Source organism: Rhinolophus ferrumequinum, chromosome 10 (assembly GCF_004115265.2).
Source record: "Rhinolophus ferrumequinum isolate MPI-CBG mRhiFer1 chromosome 10, mRhiFer1_v1.p, whole genome shotgun sequence".
In the NCBI taxonomy this organism is placed as follows: domain Eukaryota; kingdom Metazoa; phylum Chordata; class Mammalia; order Chiroptera; family Rhinolophidae; genus Rhinolophus; species Rhinolophus ferrumequinum.
Genome location: NC_046293.1, coordinates 67126972 through 67149116, shown reverse-complemented (window position 1 = coordinate 67149116; position 22145 = coordinate 67126972). Strand labels below are relative to the sequence as shown.

General features: G+C 33.1%; 1 protein-coding gene across 1 annotated transcript in view; it reads left to right on the top strand.

Moving 5' to 3' along the window:
• Nucleotides 1–21804, top strand: part of ZFC3H1 (zinc finger C3H1-type containing) — a 49682-nt gene extending 27878 nt beyond the window's left edge. The window contains exons 13-35 of the mRNA XM_033116344.1: nt 32–206; nt 605–736; nt 1092–1634; nt 1721–1830; nt 2655–2786; nt 2893–3014; nt 4199–4300; nt 4500–4619; nt 5559–5742; nt 7017–7203; nt 8538–8726; nt 9353–9590; nt 11884–11989; nt 12080–12278; nt 12823–12917; nt 16244–16354; nt 16628–16732; nt 16865–17030; nt 18075–18175; nt 19694–19795; nt 20429–20468; nt 20740–20802; nt 20932–21804. Of these exons, the coding sequence (XP_032972235.1) occupies nt 32–206; nt 605–736; nt 1092–1634; nt 1721–1830; nt 2655–2786; nt 2893–3014; nt 4199–4300; nt 4500–4619; nt 5559–5742; nt 7017–7203; nt 8538–8726; nt 9353–9590; nt 11884–11989; nt 12080–12278; nt 12823–12917; nt 16244–16354; nt 16628–16732; nt 16865–17030; nt 18075–18175; nt 19694–19795; nt 20429–20468; nt 20740–20802; nt 20932–21069 (3460 nt within the window). The 3' untranslated portion in view covers nt 21070–21804. The remainder of the gene's footprint in view (nt 1–31; nt 207–604; nt 737–1091; nt 1635–1720; nt 1831–2654; nt 2787–2892; nt 3015–4198; nt 4301–4499; nt 4620–5558; nt 5743–7016; nt 7204–8537; nt 8727–9352; nt 9591–11883; nt 11990–12079; nt 12279–12822; nt 12918–16243; nt 16355–16627; nt 16733–16864; nt 17031–18074; nt 18176–19693; nt 19796–20428; nt 20469–20739; nt 20803–20931) is intronic.
• Nucleotides 21805–22145: the final 341 nt, after the last annotated feature.

Genomic DNA, 22145 nt, shown 5'->3' with positions numbered 1-22145 from the left:
AACATTAATGGGGGTTTTATTTTTCAATTAGGATTCTTTTGATGAAAGATGAATCTGTTTTAAAGAATCTAGTACAGCAAGAAGCAAAGAAGAAAGAATCTGTTCGAAATGCTGAAGCAAAGATTATAAAACTTACAGAACAACTTCAAGCAACAGAGAAAATTCTCAGTGTCAACAGAATGTTTTTGAAGAAGCTTCAGGAACAAGTAATGTTCTTTTTTAATTTTTAAAATTTATTTATTTATTTATTTTTAAGGAGGGCACAGTTCACAGTGGCCCATGCGGGAATTGAACCAGCAACATTGGTGCTACCAGCACCATGCTCTAAGCAACTGAGCTAACCGGCCAGCCCCAGTAATGTTCTTTTTTTAAATTAAAATATTGTAGTCTCATGTTTACTACACATTTTATGGGCCAGATTTTAATAAAACAAAGGCATAAACAAAAGCAATCAAAATGTATAACCTATATATTGTTCTACATTGAAATATAATATGGGAATATTTTTATTTTCAGTTGAATACCTTAAAGCTGCTGTGTTTAAGAAGAAATCTCCTTTCCTAAGGTTTATATTTACATTTTCAGAGTTATTTTATATTTTCAGATTCAGAAAGTGCAACAACGTGTTACAATTAAGAAAGCTTTAACTCTAAAGTATGGAGAAGAGCTTGCTCGGGCAAAGGCAGTGGCTAGTAAAGAAATAGGAAAACGTAAACTGGAACAAGATCGCCTTGGAGTAAGTTGTTCATAGAAATATTTTTGGAAATGAGAAGATTTGTATGATACTTTTGAATGTAAGAGATGTATAAAATAACTCAAGTTTTTTCTTGCATATTCAAAGAGAATAAGATTAAAACTTTGTTTTCAAATGATACCCACATTTTGGAACCTTGTTTTTTTGTTTTGTTTTTTTCTTGGTTTTTCATAGATCATAGGTTTAACTAGCAAAACTGTTGGAGACTTGTAAAACTGTTTTAGTCTCATTATTGATTTAGTTTTATAATGTTGGCATTATATTATAGGGGTAGAACAATTACTTACCAAAAATTGTTTATAAAATCATAGCAATATAAAATATTTTTCTCCCCCAGCCAAACAAAATGATGAGATTGGACAATTCTCCAGTATCAAGTCCAAGAAAGCATTCAGCAGAACTAATTGCTATGGAAAAAAGACGGTTACAAAAGCTAGAATATGAATATGCCCTGAAAATTCAGAAACTAAAAGAAGCTCGGGCCCTTAAAGCAAAAGAACAACAAAATATTGCTCCAGTTGTAGAAGAGGAACCTGAATTTTCTTTACCTCAACCCTCACTTCACGATCTGACGCAAGATAAATTAAGTCTGGACACTGAGGAAAATGATGTTGATGATGAGATTTTGTCTGGTTCAAACAGAGAACGAAGAAGATCCTTCTTAGAATCCAATTCTTTTACTAAACCTAACCTTAAGCACACTGATACACCTAACAAAGAATGTCTAAACAAACCTGCTAAGAGTACAGTAGAAAAACCAGAACTTTTCCTAGGGTTAAAAATTGGTGAATTGCAAAAATTATATTCAAAAGCTGACAGTTTAAAACAACTGATTTTAAAAAACACTACAGGCATTACAGAAAAGGTTTTGCATGGTCAGGTAACTGAACATTTCATATTCTTTATAAAATACAGAAATTACCCTAGTCTTATTTGTCTTTTGTAATTATTGTTTTTCTTTTGCAGGAGATTTCTGTGGATGTAGATTTCTTGACAACACAGAGTAAAACAACAGAAGTGAAACCATGTCCCTTTAGACCCTACCACAGTCCTCTACTAGTTTTTAAGTCCTACAGGTATAAAAGGAAGATTCAATGAGCTTGAGTTTCAGGATTGCTCCTGTTTTTAATATCTTAACCTCGAATACTTGATGAAAATGAAAAAAAAATTGAATCATGGTCACTGAAAAATGAACTGATCCTTTTAGGGAAAATAAAAATTAAGAGACTTGTGGTCAGACAAAAACTGTATCAGGAAGTAAGATTTAGTGCACATTGGGTCTATTAATTCTTATCAAATTCTAATTTCTAGCTACTAGTGGAATTGTGGAGAATTCTAGATGACTCTGTGTTAGGGATTTTAGGAAAACTAACTGGAGTCTTACGAGAATTTTTAATTTTTGTTTTTTTAATTTTACTGTTAATCTAAGAAATGCATTGGCCAGATTTCATAAAATTGGTTTAGATATTCTCAGATGATTAAGTTTTGGGGAAGTTGTCTTTTTTAGACTTGAAGACGTTGTAAGACTGTTAAATGGGTATGATTTTAATTACAAAATTACAAAGCACCCAATAGGTAGTATAGACTTTTTGCCTAGTTTTTTGTCGGCTGGTAATATGTGTAAGAAATACAATGTCATGTAGCATTTTATTATGTGGTGGGAAAACCCTATTAAAATACAGGGTTTTTTGTTTTCTATTTCTGATCTTTTATGTTCTGGGAATAAAATAGTTAGTCCCTATCACTTGATATTCTGGTTTTCTAGAATTAATTTTGGTATTAAGTGATTAGATAAATAATGTCTTCAAAGTATAGAAATTGAGAAGGAAAAATGAAAATTTTCTTAGTTTTTTTGAGGAATGTTTATGGAGCATTATATGTCTACCTCTCTTCTCTTTAGATTTAGTCCATACTATCGAACCAAGGAAAAACTTCCGCTAAGCTCAGTATCATTCAGCAATATGATTGAACCGGATCACTGTTTCTGCCGTTTTGATTTAACAGGAACATGTAATGATGACGATTGTCAGTGGTGAGTAGTTTTAATTTGTGAACATTTTATAATTTAAAAGACAATCTTGGTTATTTAGCTTTGATATGTACATGATTATCTTTTCTGTGTTGTCATTTTATTTTAGGCAGCATACACAAGACTATACGCTTAGCCGAAAACAGCTATTCCAGGACATTCTGTCATATAATCTGTCTTTGATTGGTTGTTCAGAGACAAGCACTGATGAAGAAATTGCTGCTGCCGCAGGTTTTTAAAGACCTCTTATTCCCCACATGAAAATTTGAATTTAGGCTATTTAAATTTTTATGTTCAATTGTTGACACCTTTAAATATCTATAATAATTAAATACATTCACCTATGACACTACATCTACATCTCCTCTAACACAGTTGTCAATAGCTATATGTTGCTTTTCAAATTTAAATTAATTAAAATTTACTCCGTCAGGTAACTGGCCACATTTCATGTACCGTGTTTCCCCGAAAATAAGACCTAGCCAGACAATCAGCTCTAATGCGTCTTTTGGAGCAAACGTTAATATGAGACCTGGTCCTATTTTACTATAGTATAAGACCGGGTCTTATATTAATGTTTGCTCCAAAAGATGCATTAGAGCTGATTGTCCGGCTAGGTCTTACTTTCGGGGAAACACGGTACTCAGTAGCTACTGTTGAGCTCAGTAGCTTAACAGTGGTGAGTACTTACCAATAGGATAGTGCAGATATAAGATATTTGTATCAGTGCAGAATCTTCTTTGGACAGAGCTCATCTAAACAGTTCAGTTTATTTAGAAGAATATATTGACATATTTGTATAGAAATTTTAGTAATGATTTTAAACTAGACCCCTATTTTTGTTTATTATTGTTTTAAAAAACGAAGGAGAGTTGAAAGTTAAGATGACTATAGTTTCAAATTCTATGAAAAACTATAAGTTAAGATGACTATAGTTTCAAAAACAATGAAATAAAAAGGACTTGATATACTTTTGACATTGTAGGAAGTATAGATTATTGTCAGACATTGTGAGTAAATATTGTTTAGCTTTTCCTCAGATTTAGTGCCAAATACTAAACCATGAACTATAAGTCTTGGAAGTAAGGGAATTGGTGTTTATTAAATTTAGTGTTATCGCAACCCAGAATAGTTATAAAGTCACTGAATCTAATCATTTTCAATTTGGGGATTTTGATTTTCACTTGTTTAGTTTGTTTCAGGAAATACATATTTTTTCAGCCCCAAGTGGGTGTATGATATGGTAGGATTTGCCATAGTAGTTAGGATAATGTAGGCATTGCCATCTAGAAGGCCCTGGGTGTTTTCACTTTAATTCTGAAACTGTTCTTCATTTCATACTCTTTTTATAAGCCTCGTCTCTGTAATCCATGTTTTTTATATTTTTTATGAAGATACCATTGCTCTAATTTCAGAAAAATATGTTGAGAAACTTTTTGGAGTAAACAAAGATCGAATGTCAATGGACCAGATGGCTGTTCTTCTTGTTAGCAATATCAATGAAAGTAAAGGCCATAGTGAGTATATATGTCTGTCTGACACACACAAAAGGATCTTGAGTTTCTTTATGACAGCAAATTTTTTGGCATTATGTTCTCAATATAAAAGATATGTCTTTTTTAGCACAATGAAATAAATTTAGTTCTTTTTGAGTATTGTTTCAAAACTTTGAAAAACTAGGTGTATCGACTAATAATCTTCTTTTGTCTATTTTAGCACCTCCATTTACAACCTACAAAGATAAAAGAAAATGGAAACCAAAGTTTTGGAGAAAACCTGTTTCAGAGAATAGCTTCAGTAGTGATGAGGAACAGTCTACAGGACCAATTAAGTATGGTAAGAAGTAATTTAAGATCCAGAATCATTAAATTGTGGTATTCTATTTTTATCTAACACTTTCAATTAGTCTTTTGGTGTATTACTAGCCTAGTTTTTTTATTTCTACTTTTTAAGAACAGTTATGCCATTTGGTGTTTAAGGCAATTAGTTCTTCATTGTGCAGCACTACCCTTCACGTCATTTCGGGATGTTTTGTATTCATGGACCAGTAAATGCAAAAATTACTCTTTAGCAAATGTGACAGCTTCAGATATTGCTAAACATGCTTGAGTGGGAGAAGGGAGCAGTACTTCTCCCATTTGAGAACCACTGTTTGGCCTATATCTTTTTGAGGGCAGATGTTCTAGTTGAGTTCATCTTTGAGTCTGTGTTTTCCTACGTGAAGTAAGTAGGGTCAAAACTGAATTGATGCCTGAACAGAAGAATGTGTGAATAAGTACTTTATTGTCAAGCACATCTTGCATTATAATTTCAAGTTTGTATAATTTAATTGTTTTTACTATTCGTAGATTGGCAAATACCTGATAGGTGTATACTTTCATGCTTATTTACATTAATGAAACACTTTTTCTCTGATTTAGATACAGTGGAACAAATCATCTTCAGAAATTATAACTTTCTCTTTCAGGTTAATGAATGTGAATTATCAGGTGATGTCATTTATCCTTAAAGTAGGGAGATGGTACTTCTGGTTTGTCTAGCAGACTCCTACTTTATGCCTGTTGTCCTGGTATAATTTTCCATAACACTTCCTTTCACTCTTAAAAGTATCCTGGTTTGGACATAAATTGTATGATTGCTTTACGTTAAAGCTATGAACTACTGCATGTCATTAGAATCTTTAGATTTTTAGATTATTTTAAAGAGGAGGGAAATTGTTTTTCTTGGGGATCTGTGGTTAAAAGAAGGTGTGAAGCTATGATAACCTTTTTATAGCCTTTCAGCCGGAGAACCGAATAAAAGTTCCTGCTTTGGATACCGTTGTGACTCCAGATGATGTCAGATACTTTACAAATGAGACTGATGACATTGCTAATTTAGAAGCAAGTGTGCTTGAAAATCCTTCTCATGTACAACTTTGGCTCAAGCTTGCATACAAGTACTTGAATCAAAATGAGGGGTAGGTCCGCTTCTAATCTTTGTGTAAACTGTTGCACATTTATATTTTTATGTTTGAGGTTTATTTCATCTATGGTAATCATGTTTCCTTCCTAGTATCAATGGAGCCTTTGTTTTTTGACAAAGCTAAAAGCACTTTATTGTTTAAAAGCTATTAGAAAAAGTTTAAGATTAGATCTTGAGTTGTATGCATGGTTCAGTGTATGGGTAATAAATTAGCTACAGTTTTTCACTCTAGTAGGCTCTTATTTCCAAGTAGGATTAGTTAATTTAATAAATTTTCAGTGGTGTAAGGATTAATTATTTGGGTTTCTTAAAAAGTCAAATAGTGGAACAGGTTAAATTTTTTGTTAATTTTCATTTGGAGATTTAAAGCTTGTCTAAGAACCTCTAAATTCTGGTGAATTGACTTTTTCTAGGGGTGGTATTATTCAAATAAGGTAAACAGTAATTTATCTCACAAACAACAGCTCCTGTTGTATAAGTGCATTTTCTAACTCTTGCTTTTTGATAGGATTACCAGGAATAATCTTCTATTAGTGTAATTAAAAATTATAAAAATTCAGGTTTTTTTTTTATGGCAACTGTGAATGTCTATCTTAAAACTTGATATAGAAGCTTTTTTTTAATAAGGCAGCACTACAGAATGCTAATAACACCTTACATGCCTGAATATGGTGCTTATTTCAGTTCTCTTGTATTTCATTTCCATGTTAATGGGATATGTTGCAGTGTTTTCTTTTCTGACTCATTTACTGAGTGAAGGCCAAAAGAACTGTACATTATTTTATGAATAGGATCATGAGAGACAATTATCTTCTCCAAGAGATAGCAAGCCCTTGACGGTTGAAAAGAACTATTATTATATTGAAAGCTTTGATATTTTGTGTTGGCAGTAGCTGGCCTTGAGGGAGAATTGTTTAACTTTTTCCATTCCCGGACCAGTGTAAATCATAAAAGGTACTGCTGAGTATGGACTTAAAGCACACTTGAAGTTGATAATCTAGTGGTTTTATAACAGTGGTTTTATTTGGTAAATGCTCACAGAATATCCATTTAAAAAGGAATTACTGGGTCTGTGGGAAATCAGGACCTTTTTTTGGACAGATGTGACTTAAAATTCTAATCTACCTCCCTTTGTCATAGGTGGCTGTAGCTTCTTGGTAGGTTCTAATAGAAAATGGAATTTAAAAATTGACTCATTAGACTAGCCCAATTTAAAAGTATTTTCAAGCATTAAAAAAGTATATTCCTGCTTTTCTTTTAAACATGTAGGCTATGTTCAGAGTCTTTGGATTCTGCCTTAAATGTTCTGGCTCGGGCTTTGGAAAACAACAAAGACAATCCAGAAATTTGGTGCCATTACCTCAGATTGTTTTCTAAAAGAGGAACCAAGGAGGAGGTGCAGGAAATGTGTGAAACAGCTGTTGAATATGCTCCTGATTATCAAAGTTTTTGGACTGTGAGTAGAAAAGATAACATAGTCCTGTGTGTGTATGCATGTGCACGCACATGTGTTCATAATTCTTTGGATCATCTTAAACATTGACATGCAGCTTCATAGATCATATGCTTTATTATCATATAGATATAATAACCTTACTTTTGGTGTCCAGTTACCTCAAAACCACTTCTTTGGATCAAGATTAATTTAGACTAAACAAGAAGAAAATACTTAGCGAAGATGTGATTTTTATTGTGGTTAACTTTATTGGTAAGGAAAAAATACAAACATTTTAAAACATTTTACACTTACCTATTTATTCTTAAGCAGTTTTAGTTTGGGCAAAGTTGAGTGAATTTTGTGCAAATCACCGGAAACAAATTTTTAAAAATTTCTTATGCATGTGTAATATTTTCATGAAATAATATCTGTCCTCGTTACTTCTGAAAATAATCATAATCTATAATTCATACGAATACTGAACCTTGCCAAGATACAATGATTTAGTGAAAAAATGGGTTCTTCCTTATTCTCTGAGAGAATGGGATGTTTCCTACCTAGGCTTAAATTTAAAATTATCATTAATCCGCTTGTAAAATAAATATTCATTAGTATCTGAATGTTTACCAGCTGAACTCTGGAATTATTAGATTAAGATAAACTTTCAGATAAATATTATTCTCAGCCGTATCATTTACTTGCTCGCTGAAATTCAGAACAAATAGACTTGGATAATGTCGTATCCCTTAATGAATGAACTTGCCACTCTAACTCTTACTCTCCTAACTCAAGTACTGAATAGATTTGGACACAGAGTAATGCCTGGAACCTTGTACCTAAGTTAATGCTGTTGATCACAAGATTTTGGGGGTGTAATGTTTTTTCTTAAAGTTGTTTGGTCTTTAAAGGCCTCTTAATTCTTGATTAAGTTGATTAAGTTTTTTAATTATTTATTTTGCCACATGGTTCTAATATGAATGCTGTTTTCAACATTTTTATATAGTCACATACCTCAGCAATGCAAATTGTATGTGATGGTCATTGTGAGCTTTTGTAGATCCATCATGGTCTTGGTGTCATTTACCTGTTGGTTGAAGGAATGATGTAATTGCTTCAGTGATAAATCATTCTGAGAGTACGTCTGTGTTTAGTTTTCATCTGATTTTACTTTTCAACCTGAAGGGAAAATCTAGGTTATAGTACTGGAAAATGGGTTTATACACATTTATAATTATCCTTTTTATGGAAATTGAAGATTTAATATGAGACAGTTTCTTAATGAAATGTGAAAAATCTGTAGTTTTACAGTTTATTCTTATGAAGCATGATTAATGATATGAAATTTTGGGCAGTTTCTACACCTAGAAAGTACCTTTGAAGAAAAGGATTACGTATGTGAGAGAATGGTGGAGTTTCTGATGGGAGTAGCCAAGCGGGAAGCATCAGATATTCTGTCCTTTCAGCTTTTAGAGGCTCTTTTGTTTAGAGTTCAGCTGCACATATTTACTGGAAGATGCCAAAGTGCACTTGCAATTTTACAGGTAAGCATTTATTGTAGCATTTAATTACACTTTGTAGAGAATTTTTAAAAGGTCAAAAACATAGTAGCATTGTTCAATGATAAGAACAGGCTTTAGATTTGAATCCTTGTTTTGCCACTTACTAGTAAGTTGTATGAAGGTGAGTAAGTTTATGATTGTTTCTTCATTTGCTTAGTTGGGATAATACCTTCTTTAGAGTGTTTATGAGGTTTAAATGAAAATATTGTATGTTCAGTACCTACCAGAATAAACTTCAGTATTCAAATAATAAGAGGGAAGAAATGAAAATCTTCTGTATGGGTGTGGTGGTTGTTTTTTCTTTTTTCTCTTTATCTTACTAGAGTTTGAATACCAAGACACTTAAAATGTATAAATAAATTTAATCTCTTTTCATTAAGTACGTCATGAACCTTAGTATAGTAAAAGTCATGTTAATTTGTTATTGATACCTCCCTCTAAAGAGTTTTCTGATTAAAAAAATTGGTGACTCATAATTTTAACTTAGGTGTTTAAGAACCACTGCAAAGAAATGTAACACTTTTGTTTTTTGCCTTTACATTTGAATCTTAGGAATAAGAGTCATTATTTTAAAAAACATTTTCAGATTATTTTCCTGTTTTACCTAGAATGCATTGAAATCGGCTAATGATGGAGTAGTAGCTGAATACCTTAAAACAAGTGATCGATGTTTGGCATGGCTGGCCTACATACATCTTATTGAATTCAACGGTCTCCCTTCCAAATTTTATGATCCTTCTAATGCTAATCCTTCAAGAATTGTTAACACAGAACCATTTATAATGCCATGGCAAACAGTTCAAGATGTAAAGACTAGTCCTGACATGTTGTTAGCAGTTTTTGAAGGTAAGCATAAATGTTTATAAATTATTTAGAACATCAACTTATTTCTTATTATGATTCTTTATAATTAAGCAGAACAGATTTACATATTATAAGTTGTAGTTTCATTCTTTATTATATAAATGATTAAAAAATTAAGGATTGAATCAGATACAATGGGCATTGGCATCCGTGAAAGCTAGGAACTGTACTATACTACATAGTTTTTCTGATTATGGCAAAGGATATCAGCTAGATATATGGTTTAATGAATTGATTGAATCACAGAATCAGGTAATTCTTTTTTTTAAGCAGTCCATCAAGGTGAAAGTTAAAGATAGTATTTTCTCAGTCAGTGAGTTTGATTGTTACTAAATACTAAATGATGTATCTGCTCTATGGAATATATACAAGGTATAAGCCTATTCCTTCCTAATAAGTACATAGCCTAATCAGAAGATAAAATCTATATATTTGACATAATTATTAAACATATAAGGCCATATAACTGTAGTATTAGTAGTATATAGTCTAAATTCTGGGGTTGTAGAAAAGATTAAGATCTGTGATTGATAGAATTATGTGGTACAGGCCATAAAACCAAAGGGAAGGGATTGTTATAGGTTGGGAAGTCTTCGTAGAAGAATTAGGGCTTGGAGCTGGACTTTGAAGCTCAACTATGTGACATAGTGGACCTCTTCAAAGATAGGACTCTTGTCTTATTTACCTCTATATTTTCCAAAGGTCTGTAATGTCTGGCCGTGTACTAAGTGCTTAGTAAATGTTCATTGAATAAACTATTGAGGAAAGAAAGGAAAAAAAGGACATTTCTGTTAGGGGAGCTAAGTAAACAAAAAGCAACAAGTAGATAGGAATTAATACATTGGACTTGAAGGGAGAATCCTTACCAAGCCAGAGTTTTGTGCTAGAGAATAGTAGGAATTAACCTTTAACCTTGATAAGTGGAATGATAACCAAATTTTCAAGAACTTTGTAAGTGTGGTAGACTTGATGGCAATAGAAAGAAAAAATGTGCTGTAGAGAAATGGTACCAAAGGTATGAAAACCAAACAGAAACTGATTGCTGTAACTGAGGTACAAAAAAAGTAACCTGGGAAAGAGTATTTATTAGAGACATTTGAAGTTAGCACATAGAGATGTGGAGGGGGAGGACAGATTAAATGTCAGGGAAGAAGACAAGAAATAGTCAAAGATGATTTTGGGGTCTTGAGACTGGGGAAAGGAAAATGAATTAATAGAAAATATAAATTGGGAAGACTGATTTTGGTGGTAGGAGTGGTATTTGTGTATGGTAATTGGTCATCCAACTGGAAATGCCTGTTGGCAGAAGGAAATAAGACAATGAACCTTAACTGGACAATTACAGATAGAGAAATGGATTTGAACATTGTTAACAGAAGTTATTGTATTGCAAAGTACTTTACAGTTTTTAGTACTCTTGCAGTAAATTATTCAGTAGTTGAAGCTATGAGATATTTTCTCTGAGGAAAGGAGCTTGAAAAGTATAGTAATAAGGAAGGGGTAAAAGGAAGAATAGAGTCATTGAATGAGACCAAGGGGAAATATAAACAATCTCTTGGAAACATAGGCAAGAAGAAAGGAGAAAGAAGAGGGAGAACATCAAATGCTAACGAATCAAATAAAATTAATTTAGAGATAGGCTTTTAGGTTTGTTTAGATATTAGCCTATAAGTTCACTTCAAAATGCAGTATCAGAGTGGCATTCATTTTAAAACTGCAAATCTGGGAAGTCATACTACCCATTGGGCAAGGAGGAAATGGTGACAGTTGTGCAAAGTCAAACATGGTTACCATGCTCTAAGAAACAGCCTGATCAAGTAAAGAATTCTTTACAAAGGGAAGTGTGTTTGGAGGGAGTAAGGAAAGGACCTAGTTTAGGGGGAGACATTTAAATGGCTATACAAAAGCAGAGCAAGTCCTCTTTTGAAATGGGTCAGAGAAAGATGAAAAGATAATTCATTCTTTGATTTTTTTTTTTTTTTGAGAATAGTTTTAAGGAATTTAGGATAAATGCAGACACTTGTTGAAGTGAAAACATGGATAGATGTGAAAGCTCATATTGGATGTTTTATTCTTACTGGGAAAATGACGGTAAGAGATTAAATTTTAGGAGTTTGGAAATCTCTGAAATACCTCCTTTGGGTAAAAGCCAGGAGTTCAGTATAAGATGAGCAAAGAGGTAGGCCATCTTCTTCTGTTGGTCTCTGAGTTTAAATAACACAGTCAAATAATGTATTTTATGTTTGATTCATGATATTGTGATGTTTTTGGATAGATGCAGTGAAAGCTTGCACAGATGAGAGCCTTACTATTGAGGAAAGAGTAGAGGTCTGTGTTCCACTTTACACAAACATGATTGCTCTGCACCAGCTACTAGAGAGGTAAAACTTAATTGACAAGCAGTTAACTTTGTATTGAAAATTGATCTTTTAAAATGTGTTTAGATACGTTTTTTTTTTTTTCTTGTTAAGGTATGAGGCTGCAGTGGAGCTCTGTAAATGTTTATTGGACTCATGTCCCATGAACTGCCAGTTGTTAGAAGCCCTTGTTGCTTTATATTTGCAAACAAATCAGCAGGACAGAGCCAGGGCAGTATGGCTTACTGCATTTGAAAAAAATCCTCAGAATGCAGAGGTTTTTTATCATACGTGCAAATTCTTCATTTTGCAGGTAAAAAAAAAATAACTCACAATGTTTGAATATGATATTTTAATGTTTCACAATTTCTTACTCATTCTTTAAAATGTTTCAGGCACCAGCCTCTTCAGGAAGCTTTTCCTGGTCCTTTTGCCCTTTGCAAACTTTGTTACTCCTCTCTGCTATAAATACTGTGTGCATAGTTCTATTGTTACACTTATTAAATTGCTTTGTAATTTTGTTTATAGCTGCTTTATATACTATGCTAAGGGGGCAAGGACCATGTCTTACTCAGTTTAAAAGTCCCAACACCTACCACAGTGCCAAACATATAATAGAAGCTTACTAGGCAATTGGATGAAACTTGAGTCTGTGGTATATTGGGTGTTAAGCTGTTCAATGGTTAGGTGAATTTAATTTGGAGATGAGAATATAGAAGTTATCTCTGCCCCTACCTACTCAGGAAACTTAATCTAAGTAGTGATTTGGTTTTTTTTAGTGGTTTTTCCTCCCTTGAAAGATTTTAATTAAATATTATAAGCCTAATGTGTATTCCTTCTTCCTCTTTTTAAAATAGAATCGAGGAGATAATCTTCTTCCATTTTTGCGGAAATTTATTGCATCCTTCTTTAAACCTGGGTTTGAGAAATACTGTAACTTGGATCTGTTTCGGTAAGTTTGTAGAACTCTTGATTTGCAGAGGAATGAGAAATAGTGTAGTTTAGTGGAAAGATTACACAATTTTTTTTGTGGACTGACTACATTTTAGATTGATGCTTTTTTATTAATTACTTTCACGTGTACAAAACAACATAATGATTAGACATTTACACCCCTCACAAAGTGATAACCCCAATAAGTCTACTACCCATCTGACACCGTACATAGCTATTTAGATTGATTTTTTTAAAAAATACTTGAACACCCTCTTAGACTGTTACGAAGGCACTAGAATTTAATCAAAATGGAAGGATGTAAATGCTTTGTATTTTTTAGATTAAAGACACTAACAAAGGAAGGCTTATATTGACACCTTGGTGACTCACTCTGCTTTTAATTTATTGTTATTGTTAATTTTAGCACTTAATACTATAACAATAAATTATCCTGAGATAATCAGTGATTTTTTTAACATTTTAATCTGATTTTTTTTAAAAAAACAACTTTTAATCTTATTTGGTGATCTAAAGTGGATGTAAATAATACGCCTTGTACTTCTTAAAATTCTAAACAGAACTGCTCTAGGCTCTGAAATGTTGAGTAAGCTTTAGAAGATTCTTTTCTCAGCCATCACTTTCTCAGTAACGAATGGAGAGCTCTGTATTTACTGCCTTTGTTTTGCTGTGAATTCTTATTCTAACAAAAATAAGAGGCCACAGCAGATTATGAAGAATGATTTCTTGGGAGGCTTTTAAAGTTCTCTTCCCGCTTTCTCCTCATCTCTGAAGGGATCGCAAACTTTTTTCTTAAGGGCCAGGTAGTAAATATTTTAAGTGTGCAAGCCATATGGTCTATCTCTACTAGTCAGCTATACTGTTGTAGCAAGAAAGCAGCCAGAGACAATATGTAAATGAATGGGCATGGCTGTGTTCCAATAAAACCTTGTTTACAAAAATAGGTGTAGTTTGCTGATCCCAAGTAAAACAGCATCAAAAGGAGAATATTTTATCATGACATACTCTATAATTTTATGTCAGGAAGAACAGAAAGAAGGCAAGCCTAAGCTGAATATCTCCTAAAACAGTTTCTTATGGAAAATAATGATAAGTGAAGATAACATCTTGGTTTGATATATACAAGTATTTCTCTTAGGTGCTCCCTCTGTCCACCCCCATTATAGCCATATTATATAAAAACATTTTCAGAAACAACCCACATTTTGTTAAGTCAGTGGTCCATCCACCCCAGAATATGTGAGCACGGCAGTGTTTTTGGAGATTTGGCAAAAACGTTTGGGGCCACTGTTCTTCTAGACATGAGTTTTTACATCTGTCCTCTTATGGTAGCCAGTTTATTGACATGGTGATTTCAGTACTCTTCCTGAAATTCTTTCTCCTCTGCTACCTCTAGATTAATACCTAAGGATTAATTACAAAAGAATAATTTAAAATGCAAATTAATGAAGAAGAATTAAACCAGTCTATAAGGAATTTAGAGATTGTTCAACATCCCCATGCTGTCGTTTTTCCTGTTTAAATCAGATTGCTTAAACATCTCAAACTCAGGCATAGGATAAATCCAAGGCTGAACCAAACATTTTATAGACTTGCTGGTTCTGGTCTTCCCTTGGGCATGGAGGTATTTGGTTTAGCTTAAAAGAAAATGTTGCCAGATTCTTCTGTAGTAACTAATCAAAGATCATCAGATCTTCTTGATGTCAACTTAATGAAGCAGAATAAACAACAGTGTCAATAAAATTTGAAAATGGGTTGCCTCCAAGTAATCTTCTCATTGTTTGTTAAGTCATCTTACTTTATTAATTTTTTTGTGGGAATAGTCATAGTTCATAATTCACTGAGAATTACAAAAACAAGGTATCTTGTGCTCAGTTTTTTTTTTTAAGATAATATTGAAGCCCTTATTTACACAAAGTGCATTTCTGTTAATTTAGAAAAAATTTTTGAGTCAAAGATTAGGAGAACAGCAGTAAGTCAGATAGTTTTAGGCATTGTCATACTTATATATATATATATACACACACACACACACACACATATATTAATTCATAAGTAAATATTGCCACAGTTTATTAATAGGAGAAGTCAGTGATCTTATAATAGGTTCAAAATCTTATTTTTTAATTTCATGAGTAGAAATTATAAAGCTAAAAGCTTGGAACAATAATATTTACCTAGAATTGGATTCCAGCATTTTTTGTTTTATGTAACATGTAAGACAGAAAGAACTAGATGTGGGTAATTTTCATGTGTTTGATATCAATTTGCAGATACCAGACAGCTGTAACAGTTAAAACAGTTAACGGGGAAATTGCATTCACCGAAGTTAGCCTAAGGATAGAGTCTTACATGGATTAGATTTTAAGTCATCTCTTCTTACTTACCTTAGTTTTCAGTTGAGAAAACTAATATCCTTAGACGTTAATTGATTAACTCATGATATTATGGCTAAGTTAGGATGATAACCTGACTTTTAGATGTCCCATTTCTTCCCTTTCTTACGGTTCTTCTGTCCCCATCCAGTCTCTCTAATCCATTAATTCTTAGTCCCTTAAAATAATTTTAAAATCCAAGGTAAACAGTTATAGTAGATTATCATTGTTGAGAAAATTGTATTTTCTTCAAAAACATGGTTCCTGAAAATGTTGGTAAATGTTATACACACAAATTCAGCTATATTGGGAAACTTGCCTTAGTCAAAGTCAAATAGATTTCTTAATTAATCGCTTTCTTAGAGCTGTTAATATCTTAATATGTTTGTGGCTTTTCAAGAGGGGGCTATAATTTTCAATATTTCCCAATCTTATTTGGTCATGGACTTCTTTTTGACAAGTACCTTATGAGCCAATATGTTATAGAACACACTTTGATATCATGTCTGAAATTAAAACAGTAATGGTATGTGTGTTTGTATGTATGGGAGAGAGATTGTTTTTAGATGTCAAGTTTTGTAACTTTTAAAGAACTTTTTTTTTTACAAGAAAGCACAGATTTTTTGGGGAAACTATGAGCTATTTGGTAGTCTCATTTGTTCTTCCCTGTTTTTAATTAGGTTTAATTATATGATTATTGTGGTTTGTTTAAGTTTGGGGATAGAATTTAAAAATTCGTTTTAGGAGAGGAGTTATTCATGGAGGTGTAAAACAATAAATGTGTGATGCTAGAGATGTAACCAAAACAGTATGGTATACATGTAAAAATAAAATCTCATTACCTTTTAAAAATATCTGAAGGAAATTTAAGTTGAATCTGAGGACTTTTAAAGTGTTATTAATCCATATGTGCATAGGCATAATTTCAAACAGTATGTTTTTTCGCCAGGTATCTCTTAAATATCCCAGGACCACTTGACATTCCAGCCCGTTTATGTAAAGGGAATTTTGATGATGAGATGTTGAACCATCAAGTTCCGTATTTGTGGATGATTTACTGGTGAGACATTATCTGCTGTGGAGAGAAATGTTGCATATTAGGCTTGCATTTGTTATTTATTACTGCATTACACTGTGTTAAAATTAACCTGATGTTAAAGTCATTGAAGCAAAATTGAAGGGATGCTAAGGTATTATGCATTGTTAAAGAAGAAAGATCAAAAGAAGGATTCCATTGTAATAATATCTAATGTTTAAAATATACTTTGTCATTTCTTTACCTAATAGAATTGAGCTATAGACATACAATGTTTTCCTTCATTTTTTTAAACAGCCTTTGTCATCCTCTTCAATCAAGTATTAAAGAGACAGTGGAGGCATATGAGGCAGCGTTAGGGGTTGCCATGAGATCTGATATAGTGCAGAAGATTTGGATGGAGTAAGTTTAGTTCCTCTCAATAAGATTGGGACTTGGAATAAGGGGACATGGTGGGGAAAGGGGCAATCAGCTTTCTTGGTGAGAGAATTACTGGCTTAATTATTCTTAATCATAATATTTTTCTTTTGGCAGTTATCTTGTCTTTGCCAATAACAGAGCTGCTGGATCCAGAAACAAAGTCCAAGAATTCAGATTTTTTACTGATTTAGTGAATAGATGTTTGGTTACAGTCCCTGCCCGATACCCCATTCCTTTTAGCAGTGCTGATTACTGGTCCAACTATGAATTTCATAATAGGGTAAGAACTTACAACTTTTTATTTTTCTTTAAATGTTTGTACAAAGGAAGGCGACTTAGAAAACAACAGCAAAACTCCTGTTTTATATCAAGAGACCTTTTCCTAGAACCACTTTCCTAGCATTGACTATGCTTTGCTAGCATTGACCATGTTTAAGATTCAGTTAAGATAGAATGTACATATTGATTATATTATATTTAAGAAAATTGGACATTGAAGGAAAATTAAAGAGATGTTAAGGTTTAATACATGTTGAAGAAAGATCAGAAGAAGTAATTGTAATAATATCTGTAATGTTATGCTTGACGAGTTGGAAATTTTACTGAATAAAAAATTCTGTAACTTCAAACTAAATAAGAATGGGCTTATACAGTATAGCTGTTAATACTTTATCAAGCAAATATAGCTATACATAGGACATAAAAAAGCTGAAATCAATGCTGTTTAGAATTTTAAGAGTAGAATCTGACTAATGATACATTTATAAAGTTATCTTATAAGCAGTGAAACAAAGGGGTTCTTTGTTTATTTTCAGAGACCCCTTTCATTCGGTACAATGTAGGCTGAAAGCTCCTACTGAAGTTCAGTGTAGACTAAAACATACACGTGTTTTTTGTTATTAATCGGGATAACCAATTACTGTGCTTTGTACTTCTATGCCATTCTTTATCCCAGGATCTCAAACCACTTTATGGACATTAAGTCATTTTCACACGGGCATTCCATGAGCAAGATATGGCAGGTATTATTAGCCCTCTGACTTGCCCAGCCATACATCAAGCAAAGGTAGACTCAGGAATGAAAACCCAGACTCCTGACTTCTTGTCAGTGCTCTCAGTCCATGGCTTTCATCATTAGACCATATTTCCTAAGTCATATTGGAAAATCACTAATACAATTAATGGTAGGAACTATAACTCACAGCATCATACATTATCATACAGTCATGTCTTAAAGACCTTTTGGTTTTCTCATTAAAACACATAGGTAATTGTATTTCATATCTTGTTGCATTCATTTTTCTCCTCCCCTCAACCTTTACAGGTTATTTACTTTTATTTGAGCTGTGTTCCAAAGACCCAGCATTCCAAAACCTTGGAACGGTTTTGCTCCATTATGCCAACTAATTCTGGACTTGCACTGAGGTAAGAAAAAATAAAATTTTTTTGGTTCTCAGCCCAACAGTATAGGCTCTTCATGTGAAATTATTCTTGAAAACTTGACAAGAACAATCTGTTCTTCTGCTCCTTCCTCACTGATATATACTACTTTACTTTCAGAGTTGTTAAGCAATAGATAGCTGTTCATGGGGAAGTCAGTATAAAAATCTGGTCACTTCAGACAACTGTGCAGATTATAAGGGGGCATATAATTCAGTCAAGTTCATCTGTGTTCCCTAAGCACATAGCATCTGTTCTTGGCACATGTATAATAGGCAGTAAGTTTGTTTTACATGGCGAAGGAGCATTACTTAAGAGATTTTTAAAGTGTTACTGAGACAGCAGCCAACTATATGTTCTTTGTTACTATAACATATTTTCAGATAGGTCAGTTGCTCTTAAATACTAGCATGCATTAGAAGCTCTTGGAATGCTTACTTAAAGTACAATTCCTGAGCTTGAGCCCCCAAGCCATATTTGAGAAACTTATCTGTGGATTTCATACATTCAGTTAGAAGGAGATTTTTGAGCATTTCTTTGTGGTTTCTGTCCTCTGATAGAGAAAACCCATTTTTACCCTCAAGAATTGTATCTTTTAATTCAAAAAGGTACCCTGCATTCTAATGCTTTGGTTTCTACTTGTGCAATCATTGTCACTGCATCAGTTGTGTCTTATGTCTGAGTTTGTTTTGTGGATCATAAGGTGCCTGAAATATTTATTATATATTCCTTTGTGTGTTAAAGTATTTACATTCCACATAGCATGCATGTGGGAAAAAGATATGAGACTAAAAAAAGTTCAAAGGCTTGAGGCTATGACAAAAATAACCATATCATTTTATAATAAAAATTCTTAGTAATCATGCTAATCTACAGAAGCTAATTACAGAAATTTTTATTACGGAACATCACCTTTGGTAAAACATGTGAAATAGAAAATGTGGTCGTCTTTTGACTAGTTTGTGTTATGATAGGTGTTCTGGAATATAGGCAGTTCAATTGTTCGTTTTCCTGGTAAAGCTCCACTTCTGTGTTTTGATACTTGTTATTACCTTGTCCCTTTTTTCAGAATAGAGAATTTAATAATTAGTCATTGTATTTACATTTTAGCTCGAGTCATTCACAATTAAGTATACTCAGTTTAATAAAGAGAGAAAAATACCAGGAAATTGCGTTAATGTATGAAGTCATTGTAGAAAATTTTGGGGAGGGGACACGTGGGGTATAACTGGAAGAGAATGCTTTAGTAGTCTATAGGAATACATGGGCTTTATTTTAGTTTGTTGAAGATGGAATGGGTCTTGACTGGACTTCTTGCTAGTTTGCCATGTCCCTGTCCTAGGGTAATTTTTATAAGAGGCATTCTACAAATACTTGCTGAATAGCCTTGATAGAATTTAACTGACCGAAAATTGTACCTCATCAAACATCCTGTTCATAGAGCACATTTGGGGTTCCTCACACTTGCAATGCTTTGTTCATTTTCCTGAATGTACTTTACAGGCTACTTCAACATGAATGGGAAGAAAGCAATGTTCAGATTCTGAAACTTCAAGCCAAGATGTTTACATATAATATTCCAACATGCCTGGCCACCTGGAAAATGTAATGCAACAATCACGTACATGTTTTTATAGCTATTGCTTTTATTTGTAAGGTTTGCTCCAGACAGGTAAATCTGAAATGACATCTATTTTTTTTTTTTCCTGGACAGATCTCTAATTTAGATTTGTTTTTGGCACTTGCTGAGGTTTTAAACTGAGAGTGAGGGAGTGCTCATTAACAATTGCTTCTAAAAGCAAAATGGATAGAGTTGTAATTTTCCTTGAAGGAGAACATTTAGGTAACAATACTGTTATCAATAGCACATAAATCTCTTACACACATTTTAAGACCATCTCTTTTGAAATGCAGGGTTTTCCCCCCACTTACGGTCTGATGTCCTTTTTCTTTTAAAGGTGATAATGCCACATATTTTTTAGTAATAATTATTATGAATATTTTTCTTGAACGTTATTAATGTTCAAAACACTGGTCTGCTTTATTCTTGTAAAGTTGATAAAAATTGTTGAATTTTTCTTTTCACTATAGGTTACCCTCCTTGGAAGTTTAGCCTGTTACTTTCAGGAAGTTTTGTACTCAGATTCCCAGTCAGTATTCAGCCAGTGGTAGTATCTCATTTTGTTCAAAGATATGTAAATTTTTCTTTTTCCTTTTCTATATTCCCTTTTTTATTAGAGCCATTGCTGCTGAGATTGTTCTAAAGGGACAAAGAGAGGTAAGCCATGGATTGACTATCAGATGAGTCACTTTTTTAAAGCCATTCTGCCCCTTTACTTGATTTATCAATTTAAAAGGTTAAAGCATAGATAGACATTATGTGTGTTTTTACATAACATCCCGAGAACTCTAAATGTTTGGCAACTCCCACACCCAATGTAACCATTTTGTCTTGAATGTTATTATGAAGTATCATTCAAATAGTTAGGATTATGAAGGTGTCTCTCGTCATGTTTCCTGATGGAATTGTGTGTATATCTATCTTATAGGTCCACCGTTTATATCAGAGAGCCTTACAGAAGTTACCTCTTTGTGCATCACTGTGGAAAGATGTAATGCTTTTTATCTTTTATTTCATCTTGAAGTTTTCCTATAAATTTTCTGCATGTGCCATATCCATTGATGTGGTAATGCTCAGAATCTAGCTAAGTCTTACTTCTATGCTTCCCTGTCTTTTACAGCAACTCTTGTTTGAAGCTTCAGAAGGAGGTAAAACTGATAACCTGAGAAAACTAGTTTCCAAGTGCCAAGAGATTGGAGTCAGCCTAAATGAGCTCTTAAATTTAAACAGTTACAAAACAGAAAGCAAGAATCACTGAACACTGGGTGCAGTCAGTTCTAAGTCCTTAAAATAATTGCCAAAATTATTTGAATGATCCTTCAAGATTAGGCTGATCCCTGGCTAAGGTCTGTGTAATGCAGACAAGCATTACCGATCATATCAAGTTCCCTACAATATTCTGTCCTCAAAACCGGAAGCAATGAACATGAACCTCTTCGGTTGGATAAATGAACTTCCTGTTTGGCCTGCCTCTAGGCCCTGCCAGATTCTCATAACATCATGTACGTAAGTATAGTTCCTCAAAGTGACTGATATATATTTTAATTTTGCTTTGTTTTTGTTTTTATTTTTTACTTTTACCCCTTTATGTTGTGCTAGTCCTGATTCACTTGACACTCTCTGATGCCTGAGAGATTCTTGTTTGGGATTTAATTTCCAGGGCCGTGTTTACAGTAAAAAGCAGGCAGTCCCTTTTAGTTCTTCCTCTTTAAACCTTTTGAGATTCTTCATTTCAGGATTTAAACTTAAGCAGTCCATCTTAAGGAAAGTGTAACTGCCATGGCCACAAGTCTGCTAGTTGCACTGGAATGCTCTAACAGGGTTGTTTATTGCCCTTTCTACGTTCTGGACTCCTTGCTGAGACTGTTTAACTTGAAGATTAAAGAAACTATTGCAATTGCCAGTGCATCAGAACCTAAGAGTGGTCAAATATTATGTGCAATTTTTTGTAAAGAAATTTTAATTTATAATAAAGTTTAACAGTTTAAAGAACAGTTAATATTTGAACTGCTTTGTACTGAAATACTACTTTGTAGTATTAAAATTGTTTATAAACAAAATATTTTTAATATAAGTTAACTTTTTAAAAAATGTTGCTGTCTTTATTCACTTTTCACACCCTGGTGGGAAAGGGTTGAAGTAGGAGAAAGGAATATGCACTATAACTATATCAACACTTTCTTATCCTCAACCTGCTTTCCCATAAAAAACATTCCGGTGATTTTTCAATTCACAAGAAAACGGTCCTGTTCTGTTTTGAGGATGAGAACAGATAGGTTTGCACTACCATTAAACTCCTTATTCTCAAGACCAGTGTTAAGAAAGTATCTCCCA